This window comes from Cryptomeria japonica, chromosome 9 (assembly GCF_030272615.1).
Source record: "Cryptomeria japonica chromosome 9, Sugi_1.0, whole genome shotgun sequence".
Classification (NCBI taxonomy): domain Eukaryota; kingdom Viridiplantae; phylum Streptophyta; class Pinopsida; order Cupressales; family Cupressaceae; genus Cryptomeria; species Cryptomeria japonica.
In genome coordinates, this window is record NC_081413.1 from 5338645 (window position 1) to 5353528 (window position 14884).

The 14884-nt window shown below is 32.6% G+C and overlaps 1 protein-coding gene across 2 annotated transcripts in view; it reads right to left on the reverse strand.

Moving 5' to 3' along the window:
• LOC131050106 (uncharacterized) overlaps positions 1-4878 on the reverse strand; it is a 95799-nt gene extending 90921 nt beyond the window's left edge. For both annotated transcript variants that reach the window (XM_059210946.1, XM_057984257.2), the window contains exons 1-2: positions 4693-4878; positions 4117-4249 (exon numbers count right to left, since the gene is read on the reverse strand). In XM_059210946.1, coding sequence (XP_059066929.1) covers positions 4117-4249; positions 4693-4724 — 165 coding nt within the window. In that variant the 5' untranslated portion in view covers positions 4725-4878. The remainder of the gene's footprint in view (positions 1-4116; positions 4250-4692) is intronic.
• Positions 4879-14884: the final 10006 nt, after the last annotated feature.

Here is a 14884-nt window from a genome sequence, read left to right on the forward strand (position 1 = left end):
CAGTTTTTTAGTTGCTACAAACAAATTGGTGGTATAACACTTCTTTTCACATGGCCAAAAAGGCATCACCATTCATGGTAGTCTATAGCTACCAACCACTAGTGAATCAGTGATACTATCTTCAATGTTGCATTCTGGAAGTAGATGAGCACATGCAGCATCAACAGGAAGTTATTTCAACTCTCAAAGAAAATTTGGCCATGGCACAACGAATGAAACGGAGGCACACCAACATAGAAGTGAAAGCTAGTGTGACACAAGTGATTGGACGCTTCTGAAGCTGCAACCATACAAGTGAATGTCTCTCAAGCAACAAAAGAAGGAAAGCAAGTTAGTGCTGACGATTGTAGCGGTGGGAGTCTCCTTGGCCGACTACATCCAAATATGCAATTAGCCGTTGGCTTTGCATATTTGTTTAAGTCAACCCTAAATAGCGCCTCATTATATAAAATATAATTACTTTATTAAGTGGCCAACTTTGCAAAAGTCCGCCACCCTTGTGTAAAGTCGCCTTGTTTCAAAGGAGGCCGACCCTTGGTGAAAGGGTGTCTTCGATTGGATATAAATAAGAATCGGATCTCTTCCCATAAGGATCGAATGACATAAAGCACAGATCGCATAACTTCAACAACAGTTCGCATACCTAGAGCAGATCGTGGATTCTAAAGATCAGATCGAGTTATCTATCTTGCTTCAAGGAGTGAAGCAATTCATATTGGTCCTTGTATTTGACCATTGTAAAAGCACCTTGCTGTTCTTATTTGATAATTATCTAAGATACAGGTTCTTGGCAAAATGGGCTGGATCCGGGTCCTGGTTCTTACCCAGTCCTGGTTCTCCCCGGGTTCTCCCTGGGTTCCTGGTTCCTCCTGGCCCAGGAGGAACCCAGGGAGAACCCGGGCGAGCCCAGGAGAACCAAGGCCCATGGGTTCCCAAAAACGAGGCCCACAGGTCATAAAAACACAAAAAACAATAAAAAAACACCTTTTTTAATATTTTTTTAACATCTAAACCTTGATTTTGTCCCTTATGATGCATAAAATGCATCAAAACATATATATAATTTTGATGTTTGATCTAAAATATATATGTGTGTGTGTGTGTGTACGGACGTACCCATACCCGTACCCAAGAAAGAAAGAAATTTGTCGAATCCGTACCCGAATTGGTAACTTAGATAATTATAATAGAGATACTTGTTGCTGGGTTTTTCTCCCTCAGGTTGGAGGGTTTTCCCAGGGTACATGCTGTGCAAATTTGATTGAATTGTCTTACATCTGCTTACCGTAAAATCTGATCATAAAATAACAGTTAGCACCCAAATGTTATGGCCCTTACAAAGTGCTTTGGGAAATTGGAAGTGTAGACTACATACTGGAGCTTCTGGTATCCACACATATACATCCAGTTTTTTAAGCATCTTGTTTGGCGAAGTTTATTAAAATATAAAATTTCATTTCAGACAGAGTTTCCAATTAAGAAAGAAGGATCAATTTGGTGACATTATCATTTAGACAAGAAGCCGGAGCCTACAAAGTAGGAACATATATTATCAAATGGAAGAGCTTATCACTTGAAGATGCCACTTGGGAAGATGAGCATTGAAGACTTCATTAAGTAGTACCCAGGGTTAAATGTCAAGGACAATGCTTCTTTGAAGAAGGGGGCATGTTACACCCTAAACCCTTAACCCATTGGTGGTATTGGGATATGTAATTGCCAACCTAGATACATAACCCCAGATTTAATGTTTGTAGTGCTAGTCAGCTTCATTGGGATTAAAGGATCACTATAGCCCAATTAAGGTACATATTGGAGGTAGGGAGTAGTTATTAATAATCATAGTGGAAAATTTGTTCTTACTAAGACTTTTGTAGTTGGCCACCTTGAAGTGGCTCAATCTAAATAATCAAGTGTTTGCTCTCATTTCACTCAATTTCTGTACATCTACTCTTGTTTGTGTTGAAATATCTAGCTAGTATCGGATTCTAATATGCTAAATTTTAATGTTGCCTTTGGCAATTAAAATTTAAAGTAATATGTGAGCGATTAGCTGTTGTAATTTTAAATTGGGCCCTAAGTCAATGTTATGTAAAGTGTGGCCCCAATTTGTAAATTAAAAGGTGGTGCCCAAAGCAAGGAAATAAAATAAAAGATAATATTTATAAGTCAGCCTTATAGGCCCAGCCAACTCGTGAAAGAGAGATTGAGTCTTGTATATAACAAGACTCAATCTACACATTCAAAGAACAAGCATTCCATTATCATGCGAATTCAGCTTCAGTCTACACAGCGAATTGCTACTTTGGAGTCTACACAGCAAATACATTAAGATTGATATTTTGGAGTCTACACAGCGAATTCATCACTCTATTCTGCTGAGCGAACTTGCATGCATTTGAACTGCAAATGGTATTCTTCATTGTTGACAAACCTGTGCGAACTTAGCTGGGCAATATATATTGTGAATATCTACCACAAACTGGGCTCGCCACCTTGTGCGAAATGGAGTTATGATGTAAGCGATATCCTCATACAAACATAGATTTGAATTAGATTCAGTTGCTGATTGATTTCAATCTGCACATCGGCATTGGAAAAAGCTAGATGACTGTGCATCTGTCATTGATCAGATAAGTGTAATCTGCTAATTAATGAAAAAGGTTTTGATCTGGACTTGATGCTGGGTTTTTCCTCCACGAGGGAGGTTTTCCCAGGGTATTCTTGGTGTCTTGTCTCTTTTGTGTGATTGCTTTGTGTTATTTCTGAGTTATATCTAAATCTGGTCACTAAAATTAACAGTTTGTGCATTTAATCTGTACATCTACTCTTGTTTGTCTTCTTTCTTCCAATGGGCCACTGCTTTAACAATGTTTTCCAGTAAGCTAAAGACTTCAAAATTCAGATTTCACTGCATACAATTTTTTTTCTTTTTACCTCTTGCTTTCAGATAATAAGCTATGCTGGTTTTGTTGGCCCTCACTTGAGCTTTGCTTGACTATCCTTGTAAATACAAATTGTTGATGCATCTTGTGTTTCAATATTTGTAATCGATTGTTCACTATACTCCTCCTTTTCATGAATCCAGGATGTCTGCAGATGTTTCCTGAGAATTTGCAGCTGTGCTTAGAAGATGGATATAGCTTGCCAGATGGCCATGTCAACAATGGGTACAATAGGTAAAGGGGATACTTTCATAATCTAATAGTTGCTCATATCTCATTGATGTGTGAGATTAGCAGAATGTACTCTCCCATGGTGTTACCTATTCTTCTCAGAGTTACCTCTTGCCAGACCTTGCTGGGTAGTGGATTTAGCATTGTCCAATGACCATAACGAGAAGCCCTTCCATTGGGCTGAAGGTCATTATCCAGGGTTTCATAAGCAGGCCTGATTTAAAAAGAACTCAAGGATCTCCTTGGAAAACAAAATCTTTCTCAGCCTTGAAAGCAAATATCTCTGTGAAGTGACATTTTGGTATCATTGACGTGTGGTTTTACCCAGTTCGTTTGCAGTTCACACAGACCCATATCCTGAGGGTTTTGGGCCTTGGATAGGAGCAGATGAATCTGCAGATAGTTAAGTACCATAAGTGCTATTCCACCTCTTTGCAGCTCAATGAACGTGTGGAGGTTTCTCCATCTTCCGGTACTACCCTATGGCCTTTTCAGCTGAAACATTAGGCGAGCCTACTGTCTTCTATGCTCGCTGCTGCTAGAATCTTAGCAAATCATCCCTCGATGTATACAAATCTTCTTTGGCCACTGCAGCTATGAAAGAAAATGTGGTACAGCAGAATAATCAGAATATCCTGTCTTGAGAATCTATGGGCCGACCAGATATTGTTTGAGTTTAGGAATACAGTATTTAAGAAAGAAGATAGTCTAGAAAAGGGTAAGGATTTTGACATAAAGAAGTTCACACATGATGTAAACAACAATGCTTTTCCAATTTTCGAAATTCATTTTAAAACTCTCCATTGAGTATGTGAACGAGGCCATAAAACTTCATCAACCTCTACACACAAACTGCTCTGAAATAAATTGACCCTCAAACAATTCAATTCAAATCACCCAGATAAAAGCAATTAAAACATAACCCAAAAAGCATACTAACCTGGATCCTGGCACTTGGTTCCTGCCCAGATTGAAGAAGCTGAGCCAGATCCCTCCTCGTCTGTTTCAACTGCAATTCCTTCTTGTTCTTCAGCAGCTTTATACGAGAGATCGCAAGCCTCAGAGCAGTCTTGCTGCTCAACACGCCCAAAAACAAGCATTATACATTTATTCATATACAGGGAAACAAAGAAACAAATGAAATTAATTTCTACAAATGACAACAAACAGATTTAAGGTTGTATAGCTTGTTTAACAAGCTACTTTTCCATCACAAGAAAAACCCAATACACTTAGCAAAGACTGGTATTATCTGAAATCAAATTCAAGCCACTTAGAAGCAGAATTGATTCGCACATCTAATTGTATTAGTTTGATTTCTGTTTAATTTAGGTAGTTTGTAATAACATAGCCTGAATACAATTTGCCAGCAACCCAGTTTATGGAGATTTTAAAAAGAAAACATATAAAACTAAAACAACATACTGGGCATTCCATGCACAACACAATTCATAAAGAGAAAGCAAAAACTATAAACAAACAACTGGATATTCCTTGAGCATAGCATTCTTCTTACCATTTTGCAGGCTTGAAAGTTTTCCCGAACATGAATGCCTGGAGAGGTGAATTAGTGGAATGATTTTGGATTTTTGAGTTGTTCTCTGCGAATGAGCCTGGTTACACGGAGGACGGAGGTCTGATTAGGGAAATGAAAGGAACATTTGATATCGATTAGTCAAAAGAGTAATTCCTATGTTTTTTTTATTGGAAGTAATTCATTTTTTTTTTTTCTCGTTAAAGTGACCGCTTGTGCTTTCTTTTTCTTTTTGAAATAGATTCGTGGTAATTTGGTTGTGGTAATTCTGATGGACACCATGGTACAAATTTCGTTATTTTGAAATGCACCGCACGTTCCTTGGGATACCCCAAAATAAAAAAGTTATTGAAGATTTTCTAACATTTTGTTTTTGGACATTTTCTTTGGCTTTTAATGCTATTTAGGAATTGAATATTAACAAAATAAGAGTTTATAAGTATGGGATAACTTTTTTTTAAAAATAATAATTATTGAGAATTTTTTAACCTTTTGTTTATGGACATTTTCTTTGGCTTTTAATGCTATTTACAAATTGAATATTAATAAAATGAAAGTTTATGGGAATGAAGTGAAACAAAAGAATTAATCATGTTTAGATACATTTTCTTTGGCTTTTAATGCTATTTACAAATTGAATATATGGGAATGAAGTGAAACAAAAGATTTAATCATGTTTAGATACAAGTAGTGTATGGGATTAAGAATTGTACTAAAAATTTTGATGTTAAATATAGTGGTTGTCTAGAAAGATTAAATCTTTTTTGATATTGGATCTTTTATTGTGAATCTTGATCAAAAAGTTTGTTGTTTTGTTTAGCGTGGTCTCCTCAAACAACATAGTTTGTATGTCCACTTTCAAGATGTATTTATGCTTGATACAAAAATGTAGTGTCATTTTATTTCTAAGGCTTCCTTGTTATAAAATAGACATATTCTCATTTTCCACTCCTAAAATTTTATCAACTTACCAATATTATATCTAAAATTTAATTTAATTCTTTAGTTAACCATCAATACATAGATACATATATATAGAAAATTTAGTATGTAAGGGCTTGTTTATGGGCATCATTAGGTTGATCCAAGTCTATTAAGAGCAAGGGACGTAGTTTGGGAGAAGTTGGAAGTGGGATGGGTCAAAATCAATTTTGATGGGTCATTTACAAGTAACTCGAGGCCTTCAAGTGCTAGATGTCTTGCCCAAGATTGGAACGACAAACTAGTTGTAGGCATGCAAAAGTTGGAGGATGGAACAAATAATGACACCGGAGCCAAGGCAACTCTACTTGTCATAAACTTGGCAAGCAAATTGGCTATTAAGCAATTACATCTTGAGGGAGATTTGCAAATAATTTTAAATGTAATAAAAAATGGTAATGCACAAGCATGAAAATTAAATAAAAATGTTAAAGTTGTATGTGAAAAATTAGCCTCCTTTAAAAAATTTAAAATTTTGCGTTCATATAAAGAGGCCAACTCAAAAGCTGACACCCTCTCCAAATAGGCGACATCACTACCACCGAGCAATGATGATATGTATTTTGAAGATTTTTGAGATATTATTTGGGAGGTGTAAGTAGTATGATAGCCACATTGGAGATGATTAAACTTACAATATTAATTGTGATGGGACCTTCAAAGCATTTGAAGCGTGGGAAATAATTTATGCAATGGTAATATTACAAGAAGCATTCATTTTCACTTTTTGTTATGGCAATGGTGGGTGATAAACTACATCCAAATTCTCTATAACTGGTGGTCGAAGGTCTAGAAGAGTCTAGAATACATGGAATCATACTTTAGCCTCCAAGTAAGAAAGCGACAAATGGCTTTATGGGGGGGGGTGATTTCTAATGATTGTCTTAAGAAAATTTTCACCTTCGATGATCCCAGGTTTTTTCAAGTGATGAAAATGCTGCTAGGAAATTACTATACGAAGGCAAAGTACAAGTATAGGACTAATGTGGATGTGGCATCAATGTTTTTGGCTTTGTACCTAGAATTGGGTGAGAAGGAGGACACCTCGAAGACCATGGAGATTGTTGGGGACTCAATGCCTTTGTAGCTTATCTACTCATGGACAAGGTTTCATGGTGAAGGGTGGTGATTGGTTGGATGCACTAGATTTCACCCCACTGCTATGCCCTTTCCCTTTTTGGCGTGCATCTTTCGAGTGTGGGAATCCTTTGATGAAAACCTTAGTGATTTTGAAGGACAATCTCATACAAAGATTATATTTGAGATTCATTAGACGTAGGATTCAATCACATTGCATTGATCTAATCTGCAATTGTTATTGATATGAATTGTTGTAGTTACTAATATTGCAAAACTATTTAGACGTAATAATTGATCATTGTTGCAATAAGAAAATGATTGAGATGTACACTTGTTATTTGTTGTTTATTACAATAAATGGATTAGGAGTTATTTTTTCATTTATTGCTGAAAAATTTGTGATATTATTGATGTATTAACATTAATTTAAATCCACTTTATCTACGATATAATTAAATAATTGGACCCAATAGTTTTCTTATTCAAATAATAAGTATTTTTGGAAGGTTAAGAAATAAATTTGCGTTATTATTTTGGGTGGGGACATTATAGTGGTATTAGAGTCAAATCTTCATGTCAAGGCTTGCAAAGCATGATTGGCCTTTGATGCCCCTAGTTGGACCCTAGTTGGTGTCCCTCCATCATGTTAGTCACCTATCTACAAGGGGGTTCACCTATTGTGTCACTATAATGGGATGAAAACCTCACTCTCAATGCTAGTGGGTACCATTCACTAATAATGATTGTTTGAATCTTTGTATGACTAGAATGGATTCATTAAATGTCTTTAAATTATAGTATATAGCATCACATTACACCGATGCATGCTTAGTTAGCTCAAGGCAAGAGGGTAAATAAGATTAAATGGTCAATTTTGAATTTTAAAATGGAAGGAGACAAATTCATGATTGCAAGGTCGCCCCTATGATTGAGAAATTGTTTTAAAATAGGCTCATGATTGAGTTTAGGTGACAAATGAATAAGAGAAGTTCATAGGTGAATATTCTAATTGAGTGGATAAAGTAAGTATGATTATTGAGTAGATAAAGTGAATATTTAAGAGTGCGTCTAAAAAGATAAAGTAAGTATGATTATTGAATAGATAAAGTGAATATATAAAAGTGTGCCTAAAAAGATAAAGTAAATCTAAATATTTAAGATTATATATCTATTAATTAGACAAAACTCATATAAGATTATATAGTTTGTCATTATATACATAAAAACATTTCTTAATGATATTTATTTAAATATATATCTATTTAATATTTATATTAAGTTGGACAATAGTATAAGCCATAAAAAAGATCTTAAAAATTCGGCACTCAAAATTATTGAGTAATCATAAGCAACCGCCGGATATCTTTATTATGAATTCATGGATAAATTGTCAGCATTTCGACAAGGTGGAATTCCCTAATGTGATGACACGGGAAACAAGAAAGTCAAAAAAAAGTTAAAATAATCGACCGTTAGGAATGAATGCAAACGTTCTATTTTTATTTGGTCAAAGGTTTTAACTTGGTCATTAAAAAACCGAGCCGCGTAGAACCGTCTTCGAGTTCTATTTTTATTTGGTCAAAGGTTTTACTTGGTCATTAAAAAACCGAGCCGCGTAGAACCGTCTTCGAAAAATTGGTTTTAAAATACGCCATAAAGCCGTCTTTGATTGTATCTCTGTATTGAATAGTTCTTGCCATCTTAGATGTGAGCCAAGTAAATGTTCTGATAAGTAGATGGTCTATTTTTAGAAGTGTGATGAAAGAATTTGTTTTTTTTAATAAAGGGATGATGGAAATTGAATGGCATTTCATTTTTTTAGTGTGTATTATAGGAGGATATTCACACACAATATTAGGACAATTTGAAGGGGAGCAGTCTAAACTAGCTATTTGAGGAGGCAAGACTTCACAAAATTGTGGGCTTCTTGATCAAGATCCACAATAGAAAAGTCGACAATGAAAAGAACATGAAAATTGTTAACAATGGCGCCCTTAGTCCCATAGACTTGATGGTCTCGTGGACATCATTAAAACTCATTCCTTCATTCATTGCCCTAGATGGAGGTACAATGGTTATGTCCATGGCAAAATTTATCTTTTAATAAAAGATTAAATAAATGTATGATGTATTTTTAGATTTTTAAAATTATGATATCAATATTATTTGTAATTTGATAAATAATATAATATTCTCATTAGTGGTGTTTGGTTCTTGAAGGTTAATGTCTTTTTATCTTATATTTTTAGTTAAAAAATGAGTTCATTATCAAAAAGTTAAGTTCAAAGTGAGCTTTATTTAAGTCCAATCAATTAGGTTGGTGCAATATATGAACAAAAACTTAGAAGTTGTATGGCAGTAGCAAATCTCTCACATGCACCATAGGCAACATAACTTGCTTGAAATAGTCAACCTCAATAAGCACACTAACCAACAAAAGATATATTAAAGGTGACAACCAAAAGAAAAAACAAAGGTACCTCCCCTTGAAGGTTGGTGAATCTATATTAAAATGAAACATTAAATAATGAGTTGGAACTAGTCTCAATCAATATATGTTCAAATCAATTGTAGTGCCTCGAATCAATAGTTGATGATGAAAATAACGAAGATGAAGAAGATTCCTGTATGCATACGTCTCAAGAAAATTAGGTGCTTGATGATCTTGTGTAGGTGAACATTTTGGAAAGCTTTTATGGTAGTACATGCAATTCTAGGTGATAGGCCAACACTAGGGTTTAAGATAAAATTGGTTCAGCTCGGTCTAAATGTCAATCTGGGGATTGTAAGCTTATGAAAGATGTTGTGGCTATTTGCACAAGGGTTGTAGGTAGTGAGATGAGTGGGGATGAAATGCACCCTACAAAAAAAATTAAACTTACAACAAATCAAAATAATTATGCCATTAGGAACTGTCAAATTTCCTGGTGACAATACAACAATAACAAGAATTAAACTCACAGCCCAAAGCAAACTAATTTGGAAATCGTAAATCATATATAGCATGAACATTTAATCTAGAAAACAAACTCACAAGAAATAAGCAACAAACCACACTAGCAAACAAAATAGAAACTACATTTAATACAGAACATAAATAAACACACATCTAATCTAATAGAAATCAACAGACATCCCGAGAAGTGGATCCTGCCTCCTCAGTATGTCTAGTGAGGAAGCACGAATGTTTTTCTTAGACTACTTTGATCAGAATAAAGATTATTTTATTCATCCAAATATATTACAAAGTATACACATAGTATTCTACTACAAAAATCTGCTTACATTAAAGTCTATCCCCCCGTAGCTTCTACTATGCCTCTATATATATGTGCAATCTTATAACACACGCATATAGAAATAGAGAGTTTGTTTTGTTGTGCCCAACAAACTCTACAATAGAATGGCTTGCTTAACCTTGTTTATTGGCCATAGATCAAAATAGTTTGTTATAACAACATAAAAATAAGAAACAAACAACTTTTGGTTTTCCTTCATAAAACGAATCACAAATTTGTACAAAAAGACAACGTTGAAGTGGTATGTGAATAGCTAGCAACATATTGAAAACATAATAGCAACCAAATATAGCTATAGAGAAAATATGCAAGTTTCTCCACATAGTTTTAGGAATCACGGGTTCTTCTCCTCCATAGGTTTTTTTAGTAACACATTTCCACCATGATTTGATTTAGCTTGGAAGCTAATATCATCTATTGAAAAGATGAAAAAAAAAAACTTGTTGGTCACAAAGTAACATACAACAATTCCTAACCAAAAATTGGCAATAAGAGTTGCGACCTCAAATCTGCATGCTGAAAGATTTATTTTCTTGACATCATGAAATATATATTAGTAAACATAATCTGATATTATTTATTCACATATTTAATCTAAAAATTAAATTAAATGTTACTTAGATATATTAAATCATATGCAACATAGAATGAGAAAATGATATAGAAATGGAATGTGGAAATGGAATATGGAAATGAATATGAAGGCATATGTAAGGGCTAAAATATGACATAAAATGAAACATAAGTGACTCTTATCACTAGGTTCAATAAATGCATCCTTCTTTGTTTCAAACATTATAAAAGAATGATAAATTTTAACGAAAACAAGTTTTTCTACTTGCTCATTGCCATGATAAATATCACCTCACTAAAGTAGATGAATCTATTTTCACTAGCACTTAAGCACTCTAATAGTTTGAAGACTATTCACTACTAATAGAGGAAAAAAGAAAAGAAGAAGAAGAAGTTAGCATTGAAATATATTATTTATATGGTGAAGACAATAATAACAAAACTCAAACTTGCTTGAAAGATTAAGTGGATGAGAGAATTTATTTTAAAGCTATTGGAAGATATTTATTCGATAACATTGCTTAAAATAAGGGATAGAAATTAGTTTTACAAATACTATAAAAATAATCCTTGAACATTCTTTTGACAAACATGTAATTCAAAATCTAAAAAGAAAAAATGAAAAAAAGATATTACAAGAGGAGTCTCATAATGTCTCCATCCCTAGGTGGCCAATTGATAAAACATGAGATGTAGATATATTACTTTCACTTTCTCTTACATTATTCACCAAAAGAAGAAGTGTCTTTTCAAAATAATGACTCCATGCTAGTGGAAGTTACTATTCATGATGCAAATCCACAATATTGCGATGTTGTTATTCTAGATCAAGGTATAAACAAAATAGATGATGATTCTTTTTATGATAAAAAATGCATGTTTCCTACTTTTTTTTGGTACTCACATAATAAAGTGCATTAGTAGATCAACATCAAGGGATAAATTTATTATCATCCACTCCTAATATGCCATCATTAGATAATATTTTCACTAAAAATGAAAAGTCTTTCTTATAGAAGATGTAAGTATGATTAAATAAAATACTATTCGTGAGTCTTAATTCGTGATTTTGTGACCTTGTTGTTTTCAATTGGTATATTAACACACCAAATAATGAATCATTTTATGGTGAACATATAATTAAAGGAAAGAAAAATTGAACACAAAAAGTGTAAGACTTGAATTACTATTTAGCATCTTCTATTAGGACTAAATTAAAAGCAGCGAGAGAAAAAGAAATGGACGACGATTAGATGAGAAACACTCATGAAGATGATTCATCTCATGGTAGCCTTGTGGCAAGAGGTTGTGCTAAAATATTAACCAGTGAATTTTATTAGAGAGAAGGTCGTGTTTATATTGTTCTTAAAGATAACATTTTTTTAGTTTAAGATAGTCATAATCTAGATATACAACTTATACTAGATGTATTTTTTTATGTTTTTGTAGTAAAGGACGTTTTCTTATGATCAAAGATGGTTCTATGTCTATGAAGATTAATATTCAAAAGATAGATTCATCAATAACATCTACCAGGACTTACACACTTTACATGTTATGTATAGGATGTCCAATTCATGATTTGTTTTCCTCTAATTCAATCAATCAAAATTATAATCGTGTTTGTGGTTGTAGTATTTTCATTCCATGATTCGTTGTACATCATATCATCGTTCAATCACCTTTATTGTTTATTTGTTGTCCTAAAGATTTAGGGTTTGCATGGAATGCAATGGTAGAATGAAGTAGTTTGAATGTTTTTCTAAAATTTAAAAGGTGGGTGTTTGATATAGAGAGGACTAATATTTCAATACAATGTAATGCATCAAGAGATGACGTTTGAAATACTTCTTGATGGCATGAATGGAGCAATCAAACTATGATTTTTTATAGGTGTTGCCATATTTAGTTTTTGTTTTTAATATTGCTTGAGTATTGTATATGAATGATGATCTAGAAACTTTAAAAAATATATTTGTCAAGATGGAAACTTCAACATGGTGAAGTCATTAGGTGTTATTATTTGCTTACACAACACATCAACATTTTGATCAATATTGAACATTATGAAATAATGTCAAGAAAGGCCCCATTGTCATTTATAATTTGCATCACATTACTATCTATACAAAGGGAAAAATAAATAAATATATTTTATTTAAAGGAACATGAGTTTTCAAGGAGGATTTTTTTAAAGTGATTACTGATTACACAATTTTAAGTACATGATTATAGTCATTTTGGTGTGGTTAGTTTATAAAGGAAATCACAATTTTTTTAAAGTGTTTTCAACATTTCAATAAGTTTATAGTATCTGTTAAAGTCTAAATTTGAAGATATATAAAGATAGTGGTAGAACATTTCAAATCATAGAAGAGTGAAGGTGTGTGAAGACATCAATATCAATTGTCATCAAGTACTACAAAACTGGTTCTTTTGTGGTTTAAGTTTAATTGTATAAGGGTATTATTTATTCTAATGAGAGAGATTGAAAAAAAGTAAAGAAAATAAAATAAAATTTTGATGCGTGAAAATAATATTTTGGAAGGAAAATTAGATAAAATTAGAAAGAAAAGTGAAGAATTATACTTGAGTAGAACATGTAACAAAAGGAAGAAATATCAAAACTGCCCGAGAAGAAAATAATTTAATTGGTTAATTACTTAAAGCTTACGTAAAGGAAAATCAAAGTCTAAGGTCTAAACGTACACTATATAATGTGTCATGCAATATGAATTATTTGTGTCATTCAATAGATGAATCATTTGACAAATGTGACATAGTTAAAGGTTCTTTTGATAAAAAGTGTACGGTTGGAGATAACAATATAATTGAATCTCAATGACAAAGGTTTTCTTTCAACAAATATTAATTTTAAGATAATGGAAAGAATGAGGTATGAAGTAAAAGGTTTGGAAAAACATGGACAAGGAATTGTAGAGCCCAATAAGCCAACAGTAAGGCCAAAGAATGAATGCCTTAGATATGTTAGTGAAAAATTAATTAAATATGATGTTACATGTATTACATGTTCAAACAAATCAGTTCAAGGAATGCAATTTATCCAGTTTTCTCATTGTCATAATCATGGATATGTAAAATAAATATATTGGGATCTTCATATTTGTAGTATTTATCAATTGAAGAATCATTATGAGAAATTATGTTGGACTAGAAAGTGGAAGATACAACCTCTAAAAGATAGTGTACAGATCATTGTGAATGAATTAGTCTATCTAATTGGTAAAAGGACATAACTATGTTCAAAATATTATAAAAGAATAAATATTCTCATTTCAAACAAAATAACAATCATATAAGGTTAGATATCATCCAAAAAACCATATAATTTAATCTAGACTTTTGGCCAATATAAGGACTACTTGAATTCTATCCATGCAATAACACATGATTTGTAGTTGGAGCATTCACGTATATGAAATTAGTACCATTGATTGTAAACATCATTACTAAATCTACAAATTTTTGTAGTATCAAGTGCATATATCATTACTAAATAGTCATAACATTGATCACAAAAATCATTGTTGAACCTAAAAATTTGTAGTCTTGATCATAGATATCATTATTGAATGATTGTAATGTTGATCACAAATATAATTGTTGAACCTAAAAAGTTGTATTGTTGATTATAGAGATCCTTTTTGAATGGTTGTAACATTGATTACAAAGCTCATTGTTGAACCTAAAAAATTGTAGTGTTGATCATAGAGATCATTACTAAATGGAATAATGTTGATCACAAAGATCATTGTTGAACCTCAAAATTTGTAGAGTTGATTGCAAAAAACATTGCTAGATCTATAAAGGTTTTAATCTTAAATATCATTTTTGAAATTGATTGCATGAATTTTGCTAAATCTACGAAGGTTTTGATCACAAAGATAATTAAAAATGCTTCACCTTCTCTATTGATATCACTATGAAAGACATCTTATTATGGATAATTATGAACAAAAGTAACAAGGGATTTCAAAACAAGGTTAATTTTGTATACTTTTGAAAAGACATTGGTGTTAAATATTCTTTGTTTGTACATGGGAAGCTAATAAACCTATTCATAGGTGAACCCCATCATCTAGTTATGTTGTGTGATCAAATAAAGTTTATGAGGGTGTTAAAAATATATAAACCATATTAATCATACCCCACATATCTATTACATAAATTCACATCTCATGCACACGATACATCTCTCCCAACATGATACCCATTTTGAG